We start from the raw sequence: 27,980 nt of genomic DNA on the forward strand, positions 1-27,980 counted from the left end.
ATAGAAAACAATAACAAATGATTGCAATCACCACACCTTTCAATAATAACTTTAAATATTAATAACCTCAATTCCCTAGCTAAAAAAGTTAAGCTGAAAGTATTAAGAATCAAATCCATATTTCTGTGTCTACAAGAAACTCATCTTACTTTCAAAATTGGCACAACCTTGAGTAGCAAGGATGGTTAAGTCAATAACAAATTATCCTAAGCAAATGGGAACAGGAGGCAAACAAAGGTGTCACTATCTCGATATCAGGCAAAATAGACTTCAAAATAAAACTAATCAGAGGAGTTTTTAAAGGACACCTCATTTTAATAAAAAAAAAATACCTAGAATGCATTGCAATCCTAACTATACATGCACCAAACTCTGATGCACCCAACTTAATTAAAAAAAAAAACTCTACTGAGTTCAAGAACACAGATTAACTTCAATTTAATAAGAATGAGTGGTTTCAATGCTCCTCTTTCTATAATAGAGGGCTTATCTGGATAGATAATAAAATTATTAGAATTAAATGACATCAAGTGGAACTAACAGTTATCTACAGATTATTCCATACAAACACTGAATAATCCTTTCTAAAATACACCACATACTGAGATACAAAACAAATCATTACAAACTCAGACAATGAAATAACTCCATGTATCCTGTTTGACCACAGTAAAATAAGGTTTAAAGTCAACAGCAAATGTGTCTCTAATAATTAAACTATGAAGATTAAACAATATGTTATTGAGTAGTGAATGGGACAAACAAGAAATCTAAAAAACCTTAAAAAATGAAACTCAAAAATTTGAACAAACAAGAACAAACCGGAGCCCAAATGCAGTAGATAGCAAAAAATAATAAAAATCTAACTTGAATTTGATGGACTTTGCATTGAATGTGTAGGTTTTTAAATATACCTATAGGTTTTTTAATATACCTATTTTCACAATATTTATTCTTCAATTTCATGAACATAGGAGGTTGTAATTTTTTATCTTTTAGTGTCTTCAATTTCCTTCTTCAGTGTCTTAGAATTTTCATTTTAGGACTCAGTTATTTCTTTAGGTCTGTTTTTAGTTACTTTATTTTTTTTTAAGCTAGTGTGAATAGTAATTCCCCTTCAATTCTCTCTCATCTTGCTATATAGCAAAACTACTAATTTTTGTATGCTGATTGTATATGCTGCAATTTTATTTTTTCAAAGAAAGGTGATTTTATTAAAAATAAAAACAACAAAAGGGAGATGGGACCAGAGCACGGGTTAGTCTATCCGGGCCTTCAGCGTCCTAGTGGTGATCTTGTCCTTTTCAATGATGTGGACAATGACACCCATGACCGATATGGCATCCCGATCCACAGCATTCAGTGCGGCCTGATTAATGGTTACAAATAGCTGTTCTGGATCCGTGTTGGGCTCCCAGATGGACTCACACACCCCATACATTTGTTCGGAGCAGATACCACTGACTGCAAAGTCATCAGTCACCATGGGACAGTCAATGAGGTCCAGAGAGCAAATGAAGGCCTTAAAGGTCTTTGGGTCCAAGCTAGCAATGACAGGGACTGAACCGTTTCTCATACAAGAGGTTGGCCACCATGCTCATGAGGGTGTAAGGCTTGCTCTGCCGACCTTCCTTCAGCTCACACAGGTTCAGTTGGAACTTGAGATGCTGGGCAACTGTGTGGACATCAGTGGACAGGCCAGCCCAGGCCCATGTAGAGCCTTTCACCCATATTAAAGATCTTCTGGAAGTCTGTGGTCACCATATGGGCCTGGATCCCAAAACGCCTGTCTGCAGCAATAGCCATACAGTTCTTTCCCTTTGTGGCCATGACGGCCCCTCCATTACAGGACATAATAGACATGATTTCGCTGTGGTAGGAGCCTGATTTCCACTGCGTTGCCTACAAACCAGCTCTTATGCTGCAATTTTAATGAAAGTGTTATGAGATCAATGATTTTTCTGGTGGGGTACATGGAGTTTTGACTATAATCATTTGTCTGCAAACAAAAATAATATAAATTCTTCCCTTTCTATTTGTATCTCTTTTGTTTTTGTTCTTTCTATTTTTTTAATTTTTTGAAAGCCAAGGTCTTCATTCAGAAATTATGGCCTCCCTAAATATATTGAGTTTTTTTATGGTGTTTATATATATATATATATATAAACTAATTAAAATATGATCACACAACTTCCAATTTTTCTTTTCCTCCCTCCATCATCTCCCATGTTCCTCCCTCTAAGCTATCACATGTAACACAAAATGATAGCTTCTTTCTTTGATAATTATTGTTACATTATATATGCACAATCATATAAATACAACCTGCTGAGTCTGTTTTTCTTGTTTGTGAGTATATGGTCTTAGGGATGACATTTTTTATTGCATAAATAATTAAGAGACTTATTCCAAAAGAAGTTCATTCTCCCTCTCTCGACAGTCATTAGTTACATGTAGTTCTTTGTTTAGGAGTGGAACCCAGTTGGACTGTCCCTCTTTTGCATTAGTATGACTATTAATACCATCATTGTTTGCTTCTTGTTTATGCAACCATTTGTAGGAAAGACTGGTTCACAGCATACATCCTGGAATTGTGTCTCTTTCAGTCTTTCCACCTCCTCTTCCACGATGTTCTGTGAACTATAGATACAGGAGTTGGGCTTCAGATGTATTCACTGGGGCTGGTTTCCCCATGATCTGTTGATCTCTGCCTTGGTAAATGTATGTGTAGGTATATACAGAATGTAGTCTGTTTGTGTCTAGCTGTGGTTTCCTATAATAGTCTACACTTACTTATAAAGAGCAATACACTTCTTTCTCTTGGATTGGTTCCATACTCTCTTAGCTGCTCTCCCAGACATAAACTAAACAGAGAAATAATATACTCAACACATGTTGTGGACCAAATAGACCAAACAGACATCTACAGAACATTTCACTGAAACACAAAAGAATATAGAGTCCTCTCAGTACCTCACAGAACTTTCTCCAAAATTGACCACATACTTGAACACGAAGCAAGACTCAACAGATACAAGAAAATTGGAATAATTCTCTGCATCGGATCAGACTGCCACAGAATTAAAGCTGGATTTCAACAACGGAAGAAACAACAGAAAGCCCACAAATTTATGGAAACTGAACAATTCTCTACTCAATGATCACTGTGTCAAAGCAGAAATGAAGAAGTGAAACACTTCATAGAATTCAATGAAAATGAAAGCACAGCATACCCAAACTGATGGGACGCAATGAAAGTACTGCTAAGGGGAAAGTTTATAACACTAATAATGCCTTCATAAAGAAACTGGAAAGATCTCATACTAGTAACTTAACAGCAAACCTGAAAGCTCTAGAACAAAAAGAATCAAACACACCCAAGAGAGGTAGACAGCAGGAAATAATCAAACTCATGGCTGAAATTAACCAAGTAGAAACAGAGAATTATACAACGAATCAACAAAACCAGAAGCTGGTTCTTTGAGAAAAATCAACAAGATAGATAAACCCTTAGCCAGACTAACTAAAAGACAGAGAGAGAATATAAAAAGTAACAAAATCAGAAATAAAAGGGGGTACATAGTAACAAACAGTGGGGAAATCCAAAGAGTCATTAAGTTACACTTCAAAAGCCTGTACTCCACAAAATTGGAAATCTAAACTAAATGGGCACATTTTTGATAGATATCACTTATCAAAGCTAAACAAAGATCAGATAAGGAGTTTGAACACACCTTTAACCCATTAGAAGAAGTTATTAATGTCTTCCAACCAAAGAAACAAAAGCAAAAATAAACCCAAGGCCAGATGGTTTTATCACAGAATTCTACCAGACTTTCAAAGAAGAGCAATACCAATATATCTCAAATCATTCCACAAAATAGAAATAGAAGGCACATTGCTCAATTCATTTTATTAGCCCATAGTCACCTTGTTACCCAAACTACACAAAGACTCAAAAAAAAAAAAAAAAAAAAGAAAGAAAGAAAGAAAGAAAGAATTACAGACAAATTTCCCTCACGAACATGGATACAAAAATACTCAACAGATAAACTGAAAACCGAATCCAACAACACATCAAAAAGACTATCCATTGTGACCAAATATGCTTCATTCCAGAGATGCAGAAATTCAACATATAAAATTCTATCAGTATAATCTACCATATAAACAAACTGAAAGAAAAAAGCTACACCTCATTAGATGCTGAGAAAGCCATTGACAAAATCCCGCATCCCTTCATGATAAAAGTCTTTAAAAGATCAGAGAAATAGGGATATACCTAAACATAGCAAAGGCATTATTAAAAAAGACAATAGTCAGCATCAAATTAAATGGAGAGAAATTCAAAGCAATTTGACTAAAATCAGGAAAGAGATAAGGCTCTCCTCTCTCTACATATCCATTCAATCTAGTACTTGAAGTTCTAGGTAGAGCAATAAGACAATGAAAGAAAATCAGAGAGATGCAAATTGGAAAAGAAGAAGTCAAAGTATCACTATTTGCAGATGATATGATAGTATACATAAGGAACCCCAAAAATTTTACCAGGGAATCCCTACAACTGATAAATACCTTCAGCAAAGTGACTGGATACAAAATTAACAAAAAATTAAGTAGCACACCTATATACAAGTGATAAATGGTCTAAAAAGAAATTAGGGAAACAACACCCTTCACAATAGCCACAAATAATATAAAAAATATCTTGGTGTAAGCAAATAAAAGACCTGTATGACAAAAACATCAAGTCTTTGAACAAAGAAACTGGGCTGGAGAGATGGCTCAGAGGTTAAGAGCACTTGATTCTCTTACAGAAGTTCTGAGTTCAATTCCCAGCAATCACGTGGTAGCTCACATCTATCTATAATGAGATCAGGTGCTCTCATTTGGCCTGTATTCATACACGTAGTCAGGAGGCTATATACAAAATAAATAAATAAATCTGAAAGGAAGGAAGGAAGGAGAAAAGACAGGGAGGGAGGGAGAAAGAAAGGAAGGAAGGAGGGAGGGAGAGAGGAGAGGGAAGAAAGGAAGGAAGGAAGGAAGGAAGGAAGGAAGGAAGGAACTGGAGACAATATCAAAAGATGGAAGGATCTCCCATACTCATGGATTGGTATGATTAGTATAGTAAAATTGGCCAACTTGCCAAAAGCATCTTACAGAGTCAATGCAATTCCCATATAAATTCCAACATAATTACAGCCTTTTTCAGAACAATACTCAACTACATATAGAAAAATAAAAAAAATAAAAACCAAGATAGCTAAAACATTCCTGTATAATAATACAGGATTCAGAGGTTCCCAAGGTATCACCATACCTGACCTCAAGCTCAAGCTCTACCACACAACTTTAGCAATGAAAACTATTAATCAATGGAATTGCATCAAAACCGTAGACATAAATTCACACACCTATGGACACCTGATTTTTTTTTACAAAGAATCCATAATTATACAATGCAAAAAAGAAAACTTCATCAATAAATGGTATTGATCTAACTAGATGTCTACATGTAGAAGAATACAAATAGATCCATATCTATCATCCTGCACAAAAGTCAAGTCCAAGTGGATCAAAGACCTCAACACAAAACCAGATATATTAAATCTAATGGAACAGAAAATAGAGAATATCCTTGAACACATTGGCTCAGGAGGCAAATTTCTGAATGGAACACTAGTATTTCAGGCTCTAAGATCAACAATTGACAAATGGGACCTCATGAATCTGAGAAGCTTCTGCAAAGCAAAGGACACTGTCTATTGAACAAAACATCAGCCTATGGATTGAGAAAAAAATTCACCATTCCTACATCTGACAGAAGACTAACATCCAAAATATACAAAGAATTCAAGAAACTAGACATAAACAAACCAACTAATCCAATTTAGAAATTGGGGTACAGGTTTAAACAGCGAATTCTCAACAGAGGAATCTCAAATGTTGAACAGAGATATTCAACATCCATAACCATCAAGGAAATGTAAATCAAAATGACTCTGAGATTCCACCTTACACCAATCAGAATGACTGAGACCAAAAACACAAGTGAAACTTCATGCTGGTGATGATATATAGTGAAAGAAACACTCCTCCATTGTAAAAACTTTTAGAGTCACTTTTGCAAATCAATTTGGCAATTTCTCAGAAAATTGGGAATAGCTCTACTTCAAGACCCAGCTATACCACTCCTGGGCATATACCCAAAGGACACTCCATTCTATCACAAGGGCACATGCTCAACTACATTGATAGCAGCTTTGTTCATAATAGCCAGAAACTGGAAACAACCCAGATGTCTCTCAACTGAAGAACAGATTTAAAAAAAAAAAAGTGGCACATCTACACAATGGAGTATTACTCAGCTGTTTAAAAAATAACAACCTGAAATTTGCAGACAAGTGAAAAAACTAGAAAAAAATAATCTCAAGTGAGGTAACCTAGACCCAGAAAGAGAAACATGGTATGTACTCATTTATACATAGATGTTAAATGTAAAGAATAATCATGTTATAATACACAGCCCCAGAGAAGTTAAGTAACAATGAGAGAACAGGGGCAGGGGACACATGAATCTCACTGGGAAGAGGAAATAGAACAGATCTTATGGGTAGAGCTGGGATAGATGGGAATGCAAAGAAGAGGCATCAGATAGGAGGAAGAGAGAACTGGAAGAGAGGACTGGAATGGGGGGGGGGACATTTGGAGGTGAGCTAGAAACCTAGTGCAGTGGAAACTCCCTGGAATCTATAATGACTATAGCAAAAACTCCTAGTAATGGAGGATATGGGACCTGAACTGGCCATCTTCTCTAACCAGGCAAGGCTTCTAGTGGAAGAACTGGGACACAAACACAGACACAAAACCTTTGACCTACAATTTATCCTGCCTGAAAGGTATGCTGGGGTAAAGGTGGCAGAGATGTTGTGGGGGTGGCCAACCAGTGACTGGTCCAGCTTAAGATCTACGCCACAAGAGGAGCCCATCCGTGACACTGCCTACATGACCAGAAACCAAAGAGTTGATAGCCCAGAGACCTAGGGTAGAAATAAACATGACTGGAAAAAAAAGCAATAAAATGACTGCACATGCTACTCTACTATACTTGTAGATCTGAACCAAGCATAATCACCAGAGAGATTTGATTTAGCACCTGATGGAAGCAGACATGTTCAAACATTAGGCAGCTCTCAAAATCCTTAAAAACATGGGGAGAAAAGATTGTGGGAGCCAGAGGGGTCAAGGACACCCTTGAGAACACAGCACACAAAATTAACTAAGGAGGACTCGTGGGGCCTCACAGAAAATGCAGTGATAATCAGGGAGGTTATATGTGCCAGACAGAGGGCCTCTGTGTATACGTTATAATTCTTTAGCTTGGTCTTCTTATGGGGCTCCCAACAATGGGTTCGGGGCTATCTCTGAATCTCTCCCCTACTCTTTGAACAATTTTCTCCAACTAGGTTTGCCTTGTTCAGCTGTGATATGAGGGATTATGCCGAGTCTTTTTTTTGGGGGGGGGGGTATACTTTGTTTACATTTCAAATATTATCTCCTTTCCTGGTTTCCCCTCCATAAACCCCCTATTCCATTACTTCTCCTCCTGCTTCAATGAGGCTGCCCCACACACAAACCTCCCACCTCCCCACCCTAACATTCCCTTACACTGGGACATCTAGCCTTGGCAGGACCAAGGGCTTCTCCTCCCACTGATGCCCAAAAAAATATCCTCTGGTACATATATATGCAGCTGGAGCCATGGGCTCCTCCATGAATACTCTTTGAATAGTGGTTTAGTCCCTGGGAGCTCTGGTTGGTTGGAATTATTGTTCTTATGGGGTTGCAAACCCCTTCAGCTTCTTCAATTCTTTCTCTAATTCCTCCATTAGGAACCCTGTTCTCAGTTCAATGGTTGGCTGTGAGCATCTGCCTCTGTATTTGTCATGCTCTGGCAGAGCCTCTCAGGAGACAGCTATATCAGGCTCCTGTCAGCATGTACTTCTTGGCTTCTGCAATATTGTCTGGGTTTGGTGGCTGTATATGGGCTGGATCCCCAGGTGGGGCAATCTCTGGATGGCCTTTGCTTCAGTTTCTGCTTCAAACTTTGTCTCTATATTTCCTCCTGTGCATATATCTGTTCCCCATCTGAGAAAGACTGAAGCATCCACACCTTGGATGTCTTTCTTATTGAGCTTCATGTGGTCTGGGTATTGTATCTTGGGTAATTCGAGCTTTGGGGCCAATACCCACTTATCAGTGAGTGCATACCATGTGTGTTCTTTTGAGATTGAGTTACCTTACTCAGGATGATATTTTTTAGTTCCATCCATTTGCATAAGGATTTCATGATGTCATTGCTTTTAATGGTTAAGTAGTACTCCATAGTGTAAATGTACCACAATTTCCGTATCCATTCCTCTGCTGAAGGATATCTGGGTTCTTTCTAGCTTCTGGATATTATAAATAAAGCTGCTATGAATATAGTGGACCATGTGTCCTTGTTATGTTTGGAGCACTTTTGGGTATATGCCCAGGAGTTGTATAACTAGGTGTTCAGGTAGTACTATGTCCAATTTTCTCAGGAAACTCCAGACTGATTTACAGAGTGGTTGTACCAGCCTAAAATCCCACCAGAAGTGGAGGAGTGTTCCTCTTTCTCCACATCCTCACCAGCATCTGCTGTCATCTAAGTATTTGATCTTAGCCATTCTAACTGGTGTGAAGTGAAATCTCAGGATTGTTTTGGTTTGCATTTCCCTGATGACTAAGGATGATAAGTATTTCTTTTGGTGCTTGTCAGCCATTCAATATTCCTCAGGTGAGAATTTTTTGTTTAACTCTGTACCACATTTTTTAAATAGGGTTATTTGATTCTAAGGAGTCTAACTTAAGTTCTTTATATATATTGGATACTAGCCCTCTGTCAGATGTAGAATTGGTAAACATCATTTCCCAGTCTGTTAGCTGACGTTTTTGTCCTAATGACAGTGTCCTTTGCCTTACAGTAGTTCTGCAATTTTATGAGGTCACATTTGTTGATTTTAGATCTTAGAGTATAAGCCATTGATATTCTGTTCAGATAAATTTTCCCTGTGCCTTTGTGTTTGAGGCTCTTTCTTGCTTTCTCTTTTATTGGTTTGAGTGTATCAGGTTTTATGTGGAGGTCCTTGATCCACTTGGACTTGGGTTCTGTACAGGGCGAGAAGAAAGGGTCGATTTGTTTTCCTCTGCATGCTGACCTATGGTTGAACCAGCTCTATTTGTTGGAAGGGCTGTCTTTTTTTTCACTGGATGCTTTTAGCGCTTTTGTCAAAGATCAAGTGACCATAGGTGTGTGGGTTCATTTCTGGGTCTTCAATTCTATTCCGTTCATCTACCTGCCTGGCTCTGTACCAATAAAATACCGTTTTTATTAGTTTGTGCTGAGTCTTATTGTGAATTTTTATGCCATATTTCCTTGAAACTCATAGAAGGCTTAATTTTTCTAAAGGAAAGTAGAGAAGAACTGAATCTGAGAGAGAGAAAAAAGAAATAGAAGGGAAAGATTTGGAAAGAGGGAGAAAGAAGAAACTGTGATTAGGATGAAATAAATGAAGAAAGACTGACTAAATGAAAGAACTAATGAGGAAAACAGTCACTAAATAAAAAGAAACAGGAATGCCATCATCATCTCCTACATTAACTTTGTTCTAAACATGGAGCCACTCACATCAATAACAAAGACCACATTCTTCTCTATTGGCTGGAGGCCTCTGGGGCCAAAGTAATGAATAAAATAGCCACCATAGACCTGGATGAAAAGAAGGGGAGCCAAGAAGCCTGGTGAGAGCCAGTCCTAATCAGGCCCCTCTCCCTCTCCTGCATGATGCCCTGCTCTTTCGTGCCCAGGCCAGCTCGCTCTCCCTACTTGTGTCTGTTGGCTCTGTGTTTATGTGCACAGCAGAAATGAACCCCTGCTCTGCAGACCTTCATCCTGGGTCTTGCCCAGAGGAGCAGAGTGAAAGAGACTAGTTTGGGGCCCAGGCCTACAAGGGTCAGCATCTTTGGAATATGTGAGTTCCTGTCCACGAGGCAGCCTGACTTGCACAGGCTTGAGGGTCCCAGGGGACGTTTGTCTGGGCTCCAGGAACGGAAAGTATTGTTATAACCTCCCTCGACAGAGTGAGCCGGGGGCCCAGCTCATTGCTGCCAAGGGCTGGGAGCTTGCAGGGCCTCCTTCTCCTCCTAAACTCTCCTCTCTGCTGTTGCTGGGCAGAGCAGGGAGGGGAGGAGGAAACAGAGGCCAACAGAGCTGTGTGTGCAGAAGGGATTGGTTAGCACCAGGTGCAGAGGCCTTGGGCTGTCCTGATGTGATTGGCTGTTGGTCCCCTGCCCCCACTCCCATATTTGCCTCTGCAGAGCCTGAGGGCTGGGTCAGTGGAGGGAAGAGAAGGAGATGGGCCAGGAGGCCCCTCAGGACCAGTGTCCTCTCCAGCCAGGGAGGCCCAGGCTGCCTAAGGGTCGAAGCTGTCCCTGAGCTTACAGCTTGAGGCCTAAGGAAGGCCTGGGGCTGCCCAGGAATAGCAGTGTTGGCTGCTGAGTGCTCTCAGTCACGCAGTGAGGTCCCCCCTTTTCCAGAGGAGAGAGGAATGGGAAGAGGAAATGCTTTTCCCTCCATCGCTGCCTCTGAGTTAGTTCACATGGAATGGGAGGGCTGTTCCCACAATCCTTGCTCCCTGTCCCGTTTCCCCCAAGGTTTCTGTCACTCACCCCTCCTGCCACTGCCAAGCCATGAGCAGAGACCTTGAAGGCCCTGTGTACCTTGTGTCCGTGGGGAAGGCAGGTGTGCCCACCAGTGCCTGACCCGTTCTAAGCAGTCCTGTGACTAGCCTATGTTCTGGGTTCAAGGCTGTCCAGCAGCTTCCCGTAGCCCAAAAACTCAGTCACCCCATAGTGTCAGGCCAGGAGAGCTCAGAAGGTCAACAAATGACACAGGCTTGCACAACGCACCTTGATTTCGAGAGGGGTTCATGTGCTCAAGAAGGGCTCCATCTGAGGAATTAGGGGCTGGGTACCCTGAGTTTAAGGTCAGGCTGTCTGATCTCTTCACCTCAAACCAGCCACGTTTCCAGCATTGACTTGCTCACTGTCAGGTTCCTTGTCTTGGTACAGGCCTTCCACGCTGTCTCTTTGCAACAGTCACAACTGCCAGGATTCTCCAGATGTATCCTTGCCTTCAGTCTGCCTAGGCTGCCTTCTCCCCACAACACCCTGTGTCTTTCCCTTCACTCCAGGCAAGAACTACCCACTGTGCCACAGGGTGTTCCCTGTCAGCTCTTTCAGGAAGACCATCCCAAAAGACACCCCCTTGCCTAGAACCACTCACATACTGATAGGCACAGCGCCTGCAGTTTATGTGACGTGATGACAGTGTGGCTATGTCTCCTTCACAACCAGGAACTAAGTGTGGGAGATTGGGGGCTGAGGCCTATTCTTTCTGAGTTTCCAGGGGCAGTGAGTTGGGCCCTCGGCCTGAAGAGTTTGCCTGATGGATACGTCAAGATACAGATGAAGGAGCTGGCCTGCTCCCAGCACTGTGTGAGGTGGGGTAGAGAGAACCCTGTGTCAGATGTGGAGGGATGCAGACAGGAAGGGGGTTACCAGGGACTAGGGTGGAGAAGGAGAACAGTGAAGGAGGGAGAGGGAGACACACCCAGTGTACAATGAGACTGAGCAAATCAATGCTCCTGTGCCCTATGGGACTGGCTCAGGCAGTTGTGGGGACAAGTGTTTGGTGGCCTGGAGACTTTCAGCAGGGTGCTTTGTGTGCAGAGAATTGCAGGGAGGCAAGAAAGATCCTCTGGGAGCTGACCTCTCACTCTTTGCCTAACCTCATGAGCAAGCCTGGGGTCTTGGGTCAGAGCTCCATCCTCTATTGGAGCACTGGTTCTCTCCTGTCCTCCAGGGGTGTTCAGACTCAGAGTTGACACACTTCCTGTCCAGGCCTTAGGACAGGGATCAAGTGTTCAGAAGCCAACCAAATAAGAAAGTCAAGGAGTAGCAGACAGGGTGAGACATACAGAAAGCATGTGGCCCAATTACTCAGCAATACCTTGCTCTGCAAAGGGACTGCTTACTGACACAACTCAGTGACTCTGTTCAGCCCTGATGCAAGTCCTCGTGTTCAGGGTCTCTAACTGTGCAGTGAGTACATGGATACCAAGGAGGGAAGTCACATGCCTTGACCCAGGATGGTAGCTCTCAAATATCTCTAGAAACACACAGAGGAACACCACCTATTGCCTAGAGCATGTCTCAGGTCCCGGTGAATGTTTGCCCAAGAATTCTGTGGCTCTGGGGTCCAGGTACCTGCACATCTCCAATGATGTCTTCCATGACCACATCATAGTGGATGGCGAAGTCGGCCATGATGCCTGAGCTGGAGAAGGCAGACTGGTCTTGCAGTGTTGGGGAGAAGGTGATTTGGACACAGGTCTCTCCCCTCTGTATCCTGGTGGATGGGGGCAAGTCACCCTCACCTGTGTGGGTATTCAGGAGGCAAGGAGGGCTCAGCAGAGAGAAAAGCCACAAATGGGAACAGTCAGATAGGCAATGTATGGGGAGGAGGAGACCTGGGTCCCCTGGCACTCCTGGCTGCTCCTCTTGTCCAGCATGTCCTTACTGCTGCCCCACTGGCCTGGGATGACTTCCTGCCTCCCCACTGACACCCTGTCACACGCCCCTGGGTCGACTCCTGCCCTGCCCCATTCATCACACCCTGTCTACCAGACCTAGCTCTCCCTCAGCTCCCAACACCATGAGGTCGAGGGGCTGTTCTTCACTCACAACCTCTCCCTGCCTCACTTCCCACCCTACCCAAGGTCTGTCTCTGCAGGACTCTCAGAACCACAGGGAGCCACAGTCTCCTTCTCCTGAGACCAGTGTAGTGGGTGGAGAGGACAGACAGACACAGTGGCAGGGATGGGCTCCTCCTCTCCTTGCTGTGAGACAGGGCAGGCTAGTAGCGTTCTTCTCTGAGACACCACTGCTGGCTTTTCTTCCCTCTTTTCCCCCTGTCACTCATAATGGTGTCTCTGAAAGAGCCTTCTTGAATCTCCTGAAATCACTGCCAACCCTTGGTTCAGGACTTTTGCTCAACTGGTGTCAAGATCAAGTCTTCTGGAATTTTTAGTCTAAGACATGTGTCTACTTAGAAATGTCCCAGAGCCTCAGTTTCTCTAGAACATAGAGACTTGGGAATTCAGCTCAGTCTTCTTTCCTGCCCCAGCTGTCAGGAAGCTTAGGGGCAAACTGAGCCCCTTGCTCTGAGGGCCTGGTCACATACATTCCCTGGGCTTCCTTCCTTCCAGTCCTCTTTGTTTTGTTTTATCCCCACAGGACTACTTCTATCCTCTGTTTTAATCTTTAAGGAGAAGGGGGAGGGAGCTGCCATTTATAGCTTTGGGCTCAAGTATGCAGGCTCTAGATTCAGCTGCCCCCTGGGCCCAGGTCCCTGATAGTGTCCTGTGTGAATGGGCCAGTTGTCTTTCTGTGAGCTCTGGTCTCCATAGTCACAGCATAAGAGTGCCAGTGGCTCCTGGATCATTGTGGGCTGTCCTACGAATTTAATTTGGGCTTAAGGAAAACATCATTTGGAACAACCGGAACTTCAATGAGTGTCAATTGAAGAGAATTGTTACCACCACCACCAGTCTTGATTAAGATGCTTCGACACATGAAAGAAACAGGTTCTTGTTTCTTGCAGTTGTTCTTAGGGTGTGAGGGCCTTGGGTAAGAACAACCTCCATATACTCATATTTGTGAATGTTTGCCCCATAGAAGGTGACAGTATTGGGATTTAAGCCTAGTTGGAATAAGTGTGGACTTCTTTGAGGCTGAGTATCACTACGGGAGTAAGGGTCTTCTCGTAGCTGTAATCCGTGTGGACTTCTTTGGGGATGAGCATCACTGGGTAGAGAGGGACTTTGCTGCCTTCCCTTAAGATGTAAAACTCTCAGGTCCTGCTTCAGCACTATGTCTGCCTGAACGCCTGCATGCTTCCTGCCAATGTGACAGTGGACTTAACCTCTAAAATTGTTAAGCCAACCCCATGTAAAAGTTTTCCTTCATAGGCATTGTTGTAGTTTTGGTGTCTCTTCCCAGCAGTAGAAACCCTAACTAAGCTAGGGTATAACTTTTCAAGAGAGTGATCACCTTGCACGGATATGGACTGATCCCTCAAAGGGCTTCTTCCTCTTCTTTATAAACACTTCCGGGGTCTTTCACTGAACCCAAAGTTTACCATATCAGCTATATAGCCAGCTTGCCCAGAGAATCCTTCAGAACCTCTGAGCATTGGGGTTACAGATGGCTCATCATACTTATTAGGTTTTTTATGTGGGTGTTAAGGAGCCTGACTCCAGATCTCATTCTTACACAGCAAACAACTTTATTTTCTGAGCTCTCTCCACCGCCCCTGGTTCCAAACTCCCATTGTTCTCATTTGTACAATTCCCACTTAAGCAGCACCTTTTGTATATCAGGGAATGGTCTTTGGTCGACTCTCCACTCACCATTTGAAGTAATTCTCAAGCTCAGCAAGTGGATATTATTTGCATCTTTCAGGCAGGGTATGAAGCCAGAGATGGGCAGGGATGTATCTAAGGACACCCTGTAACAAAGCTAATGAGATTAGTCTTTCCCTTACAGTTCCAGACAAAGAGTTCTTCTGCCAGTGCACATTGGCTGCTGACTCGTATTTATTACACAAATCCATGCTGGTGTATATTTGTGCAGATGTACCTGGCACACACCACCTTTGATTAACAATACCCTGTACACAGGAGAGCAGATGCCCTGCTTCTCTAGGCTTCTACAGACTGTGTTCCATCATATGACTCTTCTTTTGAGAAGCAATTTCTACTTGAATGCAACTTGAAAATGGCCTAACCAATTTCAAATGCCTAAGGAGGGAACCCCCAAGTGACCGTGCACATAGAAAGCATTTGCTATTGAGGTACGGGAGGCTCATGCTCTCTGTAAGACCTACCTGTCCACTGCATTGCCTTGCCTAGCTCACCCTAGTTCCTACTTCAGAATGCCTGATAACCAGCTTCTAGGAGAAAAGAAGCTGGGAACATGATTTGTGGATGAAATATGGTAAGGAGGAACTAGCTGGAGGTTGAGCTGCTACCGCCCTGCTTAGATGTGGCCCTGCTAGGCCACACAGAGGAGCAATCCTTCTGGGGTGGGGGTCCTGCATCTGCTTGATCGCTTTATTTGGAAAACACCCTGTCATCCAAGCATTTTGGAGGGTGTCACCAACAGCTGCAAATATGTCATGACGGGAACTGAGCCAAGAACCTTTTGCGTGGTAGGCAAGCACTCTATGTAGTATGGAAGCTATGTGCTAGGATGTAGAATTATTTGGATTTAACTAATGATATCCTAAAGGAAGGACTGGAAACTGCACTGTTTGTTTGTTATAGTAGTGGTGCTTTGGCTGATCACGGTAATAGAAACAAGGTCTTCCGTTTTCTGTGCCATGCCCCACCTGCCTTTAAGGCAGGACACTTGGAGAGAACTAATGCCCAAGTTTCCCAAGAAACGAGAAACCCCACAAACCCAGTGGCATATGGAGGCCATACAGCAAAGGCGGAGTTCTTCATGACTGATTTGAGGTAAGCTTTGACATAGTACCTGCTGACTTACTTCATCGGACACCAAAGCTGACTCTACCTGCCTATCATGGGGACCACCCAGCTTCCTGATGAGACCATGACCCCAAATGGAAGAACCTGCTTCTAGTGAAGACAACCCTGGGAATGAAAGTAGGTCTGAATTGATGACCATAGTTATGTGTCATTCGTCTCTGGCTGGAGTTTTTGTTTGTTGTTCCGTATTCCCTAAACAAGAAGCGTTGCTTTCATTGCATATAGAGTGGAAAGAGCGGCCATCACAAGGACCTCGTTGCCCATAAGACTTTCTCAGTAACTGTGACTGTTACCATAGGAATTAGAGATGGTGAAGGGTTATTCCCATTGTCCCCCATCCACTGGTTTCTATCTGGCTAGTCCACACTCTTCTTCCATGAGAAATGGTTTTTGTTTACTTGTTTTGGTCTCTCCAACCACGCAACTATTCTGCACCTTTTGCCCAAAAGGAGAATTGGGCTACACTACAATTCCCATGAGTCTCCCACACAGAAAGCCCAACTATCCGAAAGGAGAGCGATGCCTGACCAGTGAGATGTTTCAATTCTCATTTTTAGGAATCTAACCAAGGACATGGAAACATTGACAATTGTTTTTAAATGTGACGGTCTACCAAAAAAAAAAAAAAAAAAAAAAAGGCAATAAACTCAGAAATGGCAAATAGATTTAATATAGAGTGTCGACTTCAATAGATTGATAGTGGCTGCCTGGAGTGTTGCATTGAGTAAGTTTCTGAGAGTGCACCCCGGCTTGAGAAGAAGATGCTGTGATTATTAGCAATCTGCAAACACAAGCAAAGGAAAATCAGTCAGTTGCTATCGAGCAAACAGGACATAGTAAAATCATAGCAGTGTCTTTGCACATGCCCCAGTTTTATCTCCAACCCAGGAGTCAGATCCCCATCCCACCCCATGAGACCCAGCCGCCTCACTGCCACCATGACAGATACCTGTATCTCACTTGTAGGAGAAACCACAGGCACCAGAGCTGCTGCTGGTACTGGCCCCAGCTCCACTAAGGCCAGCGAAGAGCCCAAATGTGAGACTGGCAGTCAGGCTGGGGTTGGTACTGAAGCCACCACTGGCACCAGCACTAGCACCAGCACTGGCACTGCCACTGGTACCGACACTGGTACGGGTACTGGCACTGGCTCCGGCACCCGCACTGGCACCACCACTTTCTTGGGCTTTGGCTTTAGTTTCAGCTCCTGCCTGGATCCGGGCCTTTGCCCAGGGTCCAATATCAGCTTCATCCCAGTTGCAGGGCCCAGCAGCATTCTCAGAGCCAAGCCCAATGCCCATCTGAGCTCTAATCTCAGCCCTCGCCTTGGCTTCGGCAGCAGCCTCAGCCGCAGCCTTCAAATCTGCTTCCATTGCCTCTCGGTACTGAGCTGCCCATTCCTTGGGATCCTTCTTTTGCACCTGAAATGGAAATAATAGCCCTTACAAGGTTCACAGTCAGAGAATTTAGCACCTACTGTTTGTAAGGGACCATACTACACACACTGTATGTCATGGAATGATACAGTTAGTGCTACAAGAAATCCTGCACTAACCATTCCAACCTTTCTTTACCACTTAGCGGGCTCCATGATTTGGAAACATCCCCAGTCAACTTCTCTAAGGCTGTTTTCACATGAGCAATACAACAACGCTGTATCCGTTGTAAGGATTAAATGATCTAGACACCACACTTCTCACAGTGCTTGATAACTCAGAAGCTTTCAAATATCCAGACATGAACTTCAGTACACTCGGAACAGAGAATGCCCATCCCAGGACACCCCATGACCTCCATATGCCAAGTACAAATGGCTCTCCAATTACCTTACAAGCAAACTTGAGAACTTTCATCTTGCTGGTCTCATAGTAAGAGCGTAGGCCCCAGAAGAATTCATACTCAGGAGGATTGCTATTGGGTACTTGGGCATAGTCCAGGTACCTTTAAAGAAAAGAATTAAAGTCCATTTCTAGGGTCAGTTGTAGACCACTCATGAATGGACTAGTTAGGCTGTAGATGCATACATTCCCAACTAAATACTTTAACCCGTCCCCACAATATGGATCATGCCCAGAAGCCACATGGAAGAACTGGGGAGAAATGTGAGACGCACTGGCTCACAGGGAGGACATGAGTGTTGTGCTTCTTGTTACACGGTGCCAGATTCCAGTTGGGTGTGTTGTAAACAGAGGCCACTTTTCAGTGTCCCTGCTCTGAGCATACCACACTGCAAGGATTTGGAAGGAGGACTGACTAGTCTCTGGAAAGATCCATCATTTAAAAAAAAAAAAATGTCAAGGTATTGTGGCACATGCCTGTAATTCTAGCTCTCAGGAGGCTAAAACACGATGACCAGGAGTTAAAATCCTAGCATTGTCCTCGGTTACCTAAGGATACCACTGAAGCCATTTTATGGAAAGTTTTGGGACATTTTTGAAGACAATGTTTCTTTGCGTAGCCTTGGCTGTCCTGGAACTCATTCTGTAGATCAGGCTAGCCTTGAACTCATAAGATCAACACCTGTCTCTGCCTTCTAAGTGCTAGGATTAAAGGCATGTGCCACCACCACCTGACAGAAATTAATTTTCATAAAGCACTACTTAGAGTAAAAAGAACCATGTTCTAAACACAACTTTCACTTGCTACCTGTGTAACTCAGAACAAATGTCTTTTCGCTTTATTTAGACTATTTCTACATATGTACAAGGCTGTTAATAGCCTCTCTCTCAGAGAGTTGTTCTAAAACCACACATGAAACAGAAATGTGACTATGCCCAGAAGGAACTTGCCACTAGCATATACACATGCACACATTCAGATCACAAGCACATGCTTGGGGCATGTCCATTATGAAAATGGACAGAACACAAGGAGGATTCCAACAGCGGTCAAAAGCACTTACTTCTGCTTCACAAACTCATCAGTAATGAGCTTCTTCACATCCCCAAAGAGTGAGTGATGTATCCTGAGAACACAGAAAGCTCAAATCAACAAACAGATACAATCAGATCTGGTACACTTTCCAGATGAAGGCAGAGGCATTTAATTTCCAGATAGAAAAGAGATTTACAGCACAGAGAAAGCTCCGTGGAAGCTCAAGAGATGGTTGAGAGGGTGAGCAGAGACAGGAGCCATTTCCCCATCCACATGGGTCAGCATCTTGGGCCCACTACCCAGCCCAGAATTCCCACCCCCAGATCCACCAGACCACCAGGCTGATGCAATCCCGGGACCGTCCTCTCTTGCCAAAAGACAACACGGACAGCAAGCACTGAGAGAGCCCAATCATACCCAGGGCGCAGCCCCAACTTGCGCAGCACCTCCCAGATGACAGCTGCAAAGAGGAGGCAAGAAGGAGACAAGGACAGAAAATGAGCATCTGGAATTCAGGCAACAGCCACCTATTCAACTGTATGCTCAGCCACTCACCCTCACTGGACCGATTTCCATTCATGAAGATGATGCTAAGAAGCACCATGAGGAGGCCCAGCTTAGGTGAGTCCTTGGTCCTAAGGCAGAGAAAGTTTATGTTCATAAGCCATCATCAGTAGGGCAGCTTGTTGGGCCAGCCTCTCCTAGATTCCTCAGATATATTCAGCCTACTCTATGGTCCCAGCTGTGCCCCAAGGGACGGTGCATTCACTCTTGAGACAAGCTACTCTTACCTAGGGTTAGAAGGACATGGAAGAATGCCTGTCAACCCAGGCACGTGAGCACTCTGGCAATGGATGTCTTTTTTTCTCTCCCAAAGTCCCAAACTCCCCTGAGAATTCTTGTTGGAGGGACAGAAACCCTGGCAACAGTAATGCCCCACCCCAGGCTCGGAAACCCTTCTCTCAGTCCAGCAGCACTATTACCCACAGGGATCCATCCGTGTGTGGGAGCGGGCACAGGGATGTTTAGGACCTCCTTCCTGAGCTTCTAATAGGCCATGGAGAGAGGGATGGAAGCAGAAGCCCCTTCCCACCCTAGCACTTTCCCAGCTTACGTTCCCAGTATGCCTGCATCAGTTGGCTCTAAGGTACTGAGAAGAATATACAAGTGGTCATTCTTGTCAATTTCTTTCAGTTGGATTCCAAATACCTATAGATAGGAAGAAGGGATTATCAAACCATAAAATTCAGCTTCCTGTGTATCCTGCGGTTTCTTTTATAGCTATGGGTTTTCTGTGTGCGTGCGTGAGTGCGTGCACACCTGCGAAAGAAATGGCCTACAGTATATAAAGCACATAGTTAAGTGCTATTACACACATAACAAACAGGGTGGTTATCCATAGCATCTTTGTAATCAGTGGGAATTTAAGGAGACAGAGTTGAGTATCTGCAATGTAGGAGATGGTGTATCCAGCAGCAGACAGGAGCCAGGAGAAAGCTGTGCAGCTTTTAGTACTAGGTGTAGTTCCACCACTGACTTGCTGTGTGGTCAGTGGCCGCCCCTCCCTAGGCCACCATGTGCTCATCTCCACAGTGATGAGGATGTAGTAGGTCTCTGCTTCCCTCCAGGAGGGTGATCATTTACCTTTTTTCTGTTTAAAGGTTCCCCAGTGCACCCATCCCCCAGGGATGCCCCTTCACCTTCTCCAAGGAGTAGCCTGCTCGTTCAATGATCTCTGGGTATACATCAGTATATTCTTTGATGATGTCCTTCAGCATATCTGCAAATGAGAGGGTTGCAAGCATCTGCACTATAGATGCCAGGTAACCCTGACGCCCAAACAAAAGATCCTTTGTTGCCCATGGCATGGGTCGCAGAACCAGGTTGGGGGCTTTTCAATAGAGATCCCACTGTTGGGAGAACTTTACGAGAAGGACCAGGAGTGGGAGAATAAAGGCTGTCCCCAGCACATTGGTGGAAACGGGAGAGCAGGCAGAGCTCAGGAGAGGGAACGTGTTTGTAGGACTCTACCTGAGCGCCTGATGGGAATCTTTGTCTGATCTTTAGCCAACAGGTACTTGACCAAATCATTTGCCTAGGAGAGAAAGAAATGGTGAAGAGACAAAAACAAATGAGGGAGAAAAACAAAAGAAAACAAAACCACAGAAAACTCCGAAGCACAACAGTGAAGATATCAGGTAAGGCAATGGAAAAGGCGCCATGTAAAGGGTGGAGTCCGTACCCTTCCTTGTAAAAGGGCCACATCTCTGGGAGGGGGTGCCTCGGGTTCCTGGGATGACTGCAGTTTGGCAGCTCTTCGTCGGGCCTTGCCTCTCCGAGCTCTGGGTGACCTCAGGGAGAGCAAAGCTCTTCGAGCCCAGGCAGCCAACCGAGTCCTTGATGCCCTGCGGGCCCAGAACGCTATGGGTCCCCGTGAAGCTCTTCGGGCCATGGAGGCCATTAGGGCCTTTGAGACCCTTCGACCGCCTGTGGTTTCTGAAGCCTGACTCTGATCACTGTTTCCATCTTCTTCCCCTTCCAGGTGTTTCCCCTGCATCAAAAGTGGGGACGGTCAAGATCAGCAAGTGGCGCAGGTGGTTCTTTCTCCTAACTCAGTCTCTTCTGGAAAGCACCCCCAACCCTGTCTCTTCTAGGATGCATCCCCCCATCCCTGCCCTTGTAGTAAGAGTCTGCCTCACTGGACACTCGCCATCCTGAGTCATGGGCTTATCACTGACTACCAGTTAGGAATTTCCTCCCTTAGTGGATCAGGAATAAGTCAGAAATAAGGCCTTAGGCTTTCGTCTTCCCATGTCCACCACTTACTCTGCTTCTAGTACCATAGACTACTCAGTCCTCTTTCTGGACATCAGTTCCTTGCTCTACAGAATGGCACCATAGGAGTTACTTTCAGACATGAGACTGCACATGTGAATGTGCCCACCTCAAGGCCTACAGTGTACAGCTACTGTATAAATATAAAAACTGCATTCGAGTCAGCCTGCAGCTATGTCTATTCCTGCCTCATCTCCCCACCAACCTGTGAGCTCTGTGGATACGACAACTGTGACACACTGCTCTTAGTGTCTTTTATGAACACAGGCATCGTTTGAAAGTTGGCACACAAATGAACAAGATGCATGTGGACGGTTATGGCTGACATCTTACCTTTTGGGTATTCTTGGCTTTGACCTTGGGCCGAGTATCCTGATTCTCCTGAACCTGGACAGCTGCACCCTCAGGCTCTGGTTCATTTGCCTCAGCCTGAGAGGCAGGAGCCTCAGTCTCCGGAGCCTTTGTATTGACCTTCGGGTCGGTAACACAGCTGACCTTTTTGGTCTGGGCTGCAGGCGTTGTCAGAGCCTGCAGGTCAGCCTTCTGCGTCTTGGTGTCAGCTGCCGGACTCTTGTTTTCAGCTGCCAGAACCTGGGTCTCACTCAGCTGTGTGGTAGGTGAGGCCTGGGTGGCAGCTGCCTCAGAAGCCTCTGGGGCCTTTGAGACCTCTGTCGCCTTTGGGTTCCCAGAGGCTTTTGGAACCTTTGCAGGCTCTGAGACCTCTGGTGCCTTTTCAGCCTTTGGTGTCTCTGAGACCTCCAAGTTCTGGGTCACGGTCAACAGGTCCTGCATCATGGAGCCGCTGTCCTTTTCTGAAGCTTTGGCCTGAAAGGGAAAGCAAGGAAGTCTACTGACCTTCTTCCCGCCCTCAACAAGACAAATGGTCCCCAAATTCCTAGTCTACACTTCTCAGACTTGCAAAGACTTACCTGTGCTGTGCTCGGACCACCCTAGCCAAAACAGGCCTCCCCTTCCCTGAGTTAAAAAGTATTGACAGAACAAGGGCCCGCCCACCCTCGCTCCCTTCCTCCTGGCCTCCCCTCCACTGGGGAGAGGGGATGCACCCAGGCAAAGAAGTGGGTGGAGAATGACAAGGATGGGAGGAGAAGCTCCAAGGATTTAGGGCAGCAAAAGGGGCTGGAAAGGCAAAGCAGCAAGAAAAGGGGAGGAAAACCGGTCTTACCTGAGAGCGAGCAGGATCTGCACCACTCTCACTTGTGTCAGACATGTCTCAAGTTCACCTGGGAAAGCTGAGTTCAAAGAGAAGGCCTGGGTCAAGTGGAGAGCGTGCTGAACGCTGTATCCCTTGTTCTGCCTAGAAGCTGATCCTCATCTTCTTTAGGGCCCCAAAGCCCAGCCCCTCCCCGAGCCCCAACCAGTAGGTGCTCAGATATAGAAATTCTGCCTCTAGGTCTCGGTTCTCCGCAGCCGCACCCTCCCCTCCTCCAGGAAGATGTGCCAGCGCGGCAGCTCTGAGGACCCCGCCCCCTTTTCCCAGCGCACCCCCCCCAGCCGCAGGCCTAGAGTGCGCATGCGCGTCTTCTGCAGCGCCCTTTCAACCCCGCCTGCTTTCCCAGTACAAACCCGTTCTTTGAAGTCCACCGTGCACATGCGCATTCAGCAGCTGGCCCTGTCTCTCTGCCAGCCCTTCTCAACACGCCCCTTTCTAGCTATACATGAAGCGCATGCGCAATGACCATGGTCTCAGTCCAGCACCCAGCTCCTACACACGCCCCTCTCCAGGTCCGCAATGCTGTTCAGCCCCGCCCCCTCCTCAACAAGCCTTCCTTCCAAATTGTCGCAGTGTCTGGTGGTCCTAGCCCCTCCCCTACTCACAGCCACCCTATCAATTTCACAGAGCCTCCAGGTCCCGCCCTTTATCTTAACACGCCCCCCTCCAAACGGTAAAACCCAAATTGGTTTGGCTCCTTCCCTGTAACACCCCCTCCTCAACTCAGGATTGAACTAGTGATTCCATCTTAGGCCCAGCCAAACGGGGTCCAGTCCCCTCCCTTCCTAGCTGGATGGATTCGGGAAGATTTGGCTCTTAAGGCAGGTTTTCTCCAGATCCCAGAGGGTGGGGCCGACCCCTAACAGGCTCTCATCCAAAGCTGGGGCCCATGACTTACCTCGTCCTCCTACAATTCCCGAGTGTGTCCACTCTCTCCAAGCCCCTCCGAAACTCAGATACTGCCCTCCCCACTAAAGGCCGGAAGTGGTCCCGCCCCTTTCCGCCTCCCTAGGGGGCCTCCGTCCCAGCCCGTCTGCCCCTCCCCCCCAACACTTCTTACTCCCCCCTCCCTATTCCCTCTGCCTGACTCCAGACTCCCTATTTCCCATCGCATTTCCTATTTACTCTACAAAAATCTCTTCCCATTCCTTACATCCTTCTCTGTATTACCTATGCAACCCCCTGCCCCAGTGTCCCTTAACCCTTCTCTGCATCCCCTGTTCTCGTCCCTGGATCTCGCCTTCCCCTTCTTATTTCCCCATATTCTTCCTTCTCCCCCAAACATGCAGTTCCCCCATTTCTCCCGTCCACGTCTGCTAGACTCTGCTGTCCGGTTCATACACAGTTTACTACTTTCTTGGGCGACCTCATTCCCACACCGCATGAAATGCAGCATCTCTGCTCCAGCTACAGTGGTAAAATAGGAATTGCCCACCTGCCCAGCTGTAGGTTCCAGGTAGTTAGAACCACTGTCTGCTCACCAGGAAAGCCCAATCTTGTTCCCTCACCTTGTCCTCCAGTGAGTCTGGGATGCGTGTGCCTCCTCCTCAGTCCCTCTCGAAGTCTCAGCCTCCTGGACTAGAGCTGCAGACAGCCCAGCCCAGCCCAGCCCCTTTCCGCAGCCCCCTACCCCCGCCCCCTTCCTCGGGGGTGGGGCAATGGGGCCCTGCTCAATGCTGTCTGACGCCAAAGCCCATGTTTATGCCTCTGTACCAGGTTTAGTCTGAAGTTCATCCAACCCAAACTGCCCCACGAAAACGATTCATTCATTGAAATTATTTCTTTTATATCGTTATTTTTCTTACTACCAAAGTAGTGTGTTGTCATGTGAAAACCAGGAAAATGCAGAAATATGTAGCAAAGATGAAAGGCTATCTTTAATCTCCTTCTGCAGACATACTCATAATACTGAGTATTTTGATAGGCATTCCTCTATATTTTTTAATCCATAATCTGATTATTTGTGCTTCCTCCCTACAGAGGCTATACTAATTACCTACTGTTCTGTAACTATTTTTTCCAAGTTATATATTCAAACTTCTTTCCCTTAGTATATATTTTTCTTAGTAACGTATAATGTTTTCCTGTACAGGTGTCCTACATTTTATTTACTTAGTTCAGCTGGCATGTGCCTTCTTCATGTTTCCCCTTTTTTGAACTATTCCAAACAGTGCTACAAGGACAACCTGGTGTCTATATTGGACAGTTTTGTTGTCTTATAATGTTTTGCTGATTCAAATCATTTGAAAAAAACTACCATTTTCAGCGTAAGTTGACTGTAGAAAGTAATGACGTTTATTATGGCATTTACAGCTTCACCCTCATTAACGTTTCTCACTCGTTTGAGATGGCACTTCTGTTACCTAATAAATTCACGTAAACAATTGGGTATGTTTGAGAGAACAGGATAAAAACGTAAAGACAAAGAGAAGTAGACAAAATACCATTAGCAATAGAGTATGTGAATGCAGACCCAGAAAAAAGCTTATTATAAACTATAATTTGTGAAAGTTACGGAAATAAAATTCAAGATCTTTTTTGTACACAAATAGTCATAAGTCTGCTTCATGAGGTCACCTTTCCCCTTGCTGAACAAATGAAAGATAAAGAGCCCCTGTGCTCTATGGACAATTTGACTCACATACATTTTCATATATCATCAAAGCGGGTTTATATATTTGTTTCATTTTCTGTGAACTGTTTCCTCCCCCAAGTTTGTAATGTCACCCTACCAACTTTCTTATCTGCTAGGCTCTCTCTGCTGAGCACATTAGAGCAGTCTCCCATTATCTTTCAGTTCTGGTACCCCCCAATTCCTGTCCTTTCCAACATATGACAGATTATTCAATACCAAGATAATAAAGTTCTCAAACCTGAAGCTCCCGAGAGTCTATGAAAGCACCCTACAGCTGGTCACTGCATAGATGTTGTAGGTGTGTGTTTTAGAAGGTCTTAGGTGTTGTATGAGGATTAAGTGTCTTCTTGGAACTAGAAAGCATAGCTGTGACCTTGGTAGTCATCCAAACAAGCAGTGCTTGTGGTTTGGCCTAGAGTGTTAGCAGGGGAGATAGGGGAGGAGATTGGCGGGGGCAGGGTGGACTGCTAGGACTTAATGAGTAATTAGATTGTGGAGGGATAGATTGGAAGGAAAAACATAGTCAAATATTGGAATCTTTTTTTTAAAAACAGATAGTGCTGATAGTGACCGTTTCACTGGGTTGTGGAATAATGGAGTTAAAAGGAAATGAACGGTTGATTTTATGGCACCAGTGGTACATCCTGGTAGAAATGGCATATTGGCAGTTGGATAAGCATGCCTGAGAATCAAGAAAAAAGTCTGAGTAGAGGGTATCAATCTAGAAATTGGCACTTAATGAATGGGTCATTAGTTTAAAAAAAAAAGTGCATCGAGGAGGAAGGAAAGCACCAAACTGGAAGATACTGGAACTCCTGGAGGAATCAGCCCTGGAGACCAGCAACATGTATAGACGAAATAAAAGAAAAGACACTGTAAGGAGTGACCAAAGGAAAAGCAGGAGAAAACAATATGTGTTTTAAGGTAGTGGTTCTCAACTTGTGAGTTGCAACCCCTTTGGGTTACATAGGAGATGTCCTGCATATCAGACATATCGCCTAGTATGCATGAGGCCCTGGTTTGATCTCTATCACTGGTTTTTAAGAAAATAAACATACTGCTGATTGTTTTTAATAGCTGAGTAGGGTGGGAAACACTGATAATTCCAGCATTTAGGGACTAAGAGAACAGGGTTAACTAGTCTGGACTATATATGGGGAGAGGAGGAGAGGGAGAAGAAAAGGAAGGGAAGAGAGAGAGGCCAGGAATAAATGTGTTTATAATGTTACATATTGCTAACACCGAGAAAAGCCAAGCATAGAAATATGTCTGGGCATGATCACAGGTAAATCTCTCATGAGCTCAGAAGGAATAGCTTCAGTGCAGACACTTGCAGTCACCTACTAATGACATAACGTCATATCTATTATCCTTTTTAAAATAATAAAACATCTAATTTTTAGGATGCATAAACTCTGATGACACTGGATAAAGGCCAGGAAGACTATACTTATACTTTAGGAGAGTAGCACAGTAAAAGAAAAAAAAAAAAACTAATTCCTGACAACTTTGCCAAATAGACACCCTACCTCTACATTTCTTTAAATGAGATACATCAATGCCTCATTAGCCATCGTATTTTGGACCCTACATTGTGCAGTAGTTCCCTGGCTGTTCTCAGTGTCATATTGGTATTCATGACAGTAAGCAGATTTTCAAGAGATACCTATTCCTATTTTCCAGCCTTTTTCTTCTGAAAATTATATGTAGTTGCCCATGTACCAGTCAAACAAGATACTTCACTATCACTAGATGCTTTCTCTCACGTAGGAACTTCTTTCCATGGAACTGCTTCCCGTGTACTCTGTTAACAATCGTCAACATTTAGAGTTCTATGTTGACTCACTTGTGGCCCCTGGAGGAACAGAATGAGAACCTTGCATATTATCGAATTTAATGAAGTAAGCTCAATTCATGTTCATCAGCGGGGCGATGCCCTTCCTCACTTTTACTTCCTTCCTGACACAATGGCATAAATATCCTTATCTTAGGACCTGGAGGTCAGAGAAAAGAAGCAGCCTTATCAGAAGAGAAAGAACAATTAGTTCAAAATTCTTGACCCTCTGACTAAAGAAAACTTCTTCCATTTTCTTCTTATGAACAGTAGAATCTTTTGATCATTGACATTAAATTACAGAATCTGAAGATCCCAAGTCATTATGCAAAAGGCCTGTTTGCAATAACTGTAGACAACCAGAAAATAACATGAACAAGCTTATGGTCAGCGGGCACATACTTTGGCCACAGAGCCTGATGTACTGAGTTTGAGCCCAGAGTCCCATGTAGTGGAAAGGGAGAATGGATTCTAGAACGTTGTCTTCTGACTTCCACATGTGCACCATGCACAGGGTGTGTGTGTGTGTGTGTGTGTGTGTGTGTGTGTGTGTCCAAGCACTCCAGAAGTACAGACGCATGTATGGACACAAGCACAGTGTGTAATAAAATGTTTTAAAAGAAAAGCTGAATTACCTTAAGATGTTTGAGTTAAGGAAATAAAGAGCCCTGGCTAAATATTGCTTAGTATGGAGCACCTGGGTGAAACTGACTTATGCAGGGATAATTATATTACAGACCCCTGAAGCTGAAATATCCCTCCCACCAATCCTACCTAGCAAAATGTTCTTCCCCTAAACTATAACAGAACTAATGTTTATGAATTTGGGGGAATTCAGAGACAGTGCTCGGAAGAGTGGCAAAAAAAAAAAAA

At 44.5% G+C, this 27,980-nt stretch overlaps 1 protein-coding gene, 1 long non-coding RNA gene and 1 pseudogene across 7 annotated transcripts in view; 1 reads left to right on the forward strand and 2 right to left on the reverse strand.

The window, feature by feature from the left end:
- Positions 1-1,258: 1,258 nt before the first annotated feature.
- On the reverse strand, positions 1,259-1,863 carry LOC308416070 (proteasome subunit beta type-3-like; annotated as a pseudogene). Its single transcript has one exon. The product of its transcript is annotated as a proteasome subunit beta type-3-like (transcript).
- Positions 1,864-16,345: 14,482 nt separating this feature from the next.
- The window catches only part of MAGED2 (MAGE family member D2), a 62,864-nt gene continuing 51,229 nt past the window's right edge, over positions 16,346-27,980 (reverse strand). The window contains exons 1-13 of one of the 5 annotated variants that reach the window (XM_080910449.1): positions 24,147-25,349; positions 22,591-22,657; positions 21,741-22,232; positions 20,815-21,123; positions 20,604-20,667; positions 20,273-20,352; positions 19,687-19,781; positions 19,128-19,207; positions 18,990-19,032; positions 18,601-18,663; positions 17,525-17,639; positions 16,648-17,119; positions 16,346-16,479 (exon numbers count right to left, since the gene is read on the reverse strand). In XM_080910449.1, the coding sequence (XP_080766575.1) occupies positions 16,655-17,119; positions 17,525-17,639; positions 18,601-18,663; positions 18,990-19,032; positions 19,128-19,207; positions 19,687-19,781; positions 20,273-20,352; positions 20,604-20,667; positions 20,815-21,123; positions 21,741-22,232; positions 22,591-22,635 (1,851 nt within the window). In that variant the 5' untranslated portion in view covers positions 22,636-22,657; positions 24,147-25,349 and the 3' untranslated portion in view covers positions 16,346-16,479; positions 16,648-16,654. The other 4 variants (XM_080910451.1, XM_080910450.1, XM_080910452.1 and 1 more) reach the window with 4 other exon arrangements.
- Positions 18,905-21,553, forward strand: LOC308415416. Its single transcript, XR_013974886.1, has 3 exons — positions 18,905-19,193; positions 20,640-20,770; positions 21,115-21,553. It is a non-coding gene; the product is annotated as an uncharacterized lncRNA (long non-coding RNA).

The sequence above is a fragment of the Micromys minutus genome (genome assembly GCF_963924665.1).
Source record: "Micromys minutus genome assembly, chromosome: X".
NCBI lineage: Eukaryota > Metazoa > Chordata > Mammalia > Rodentia > Muridae > Micromys > Micromys minutus.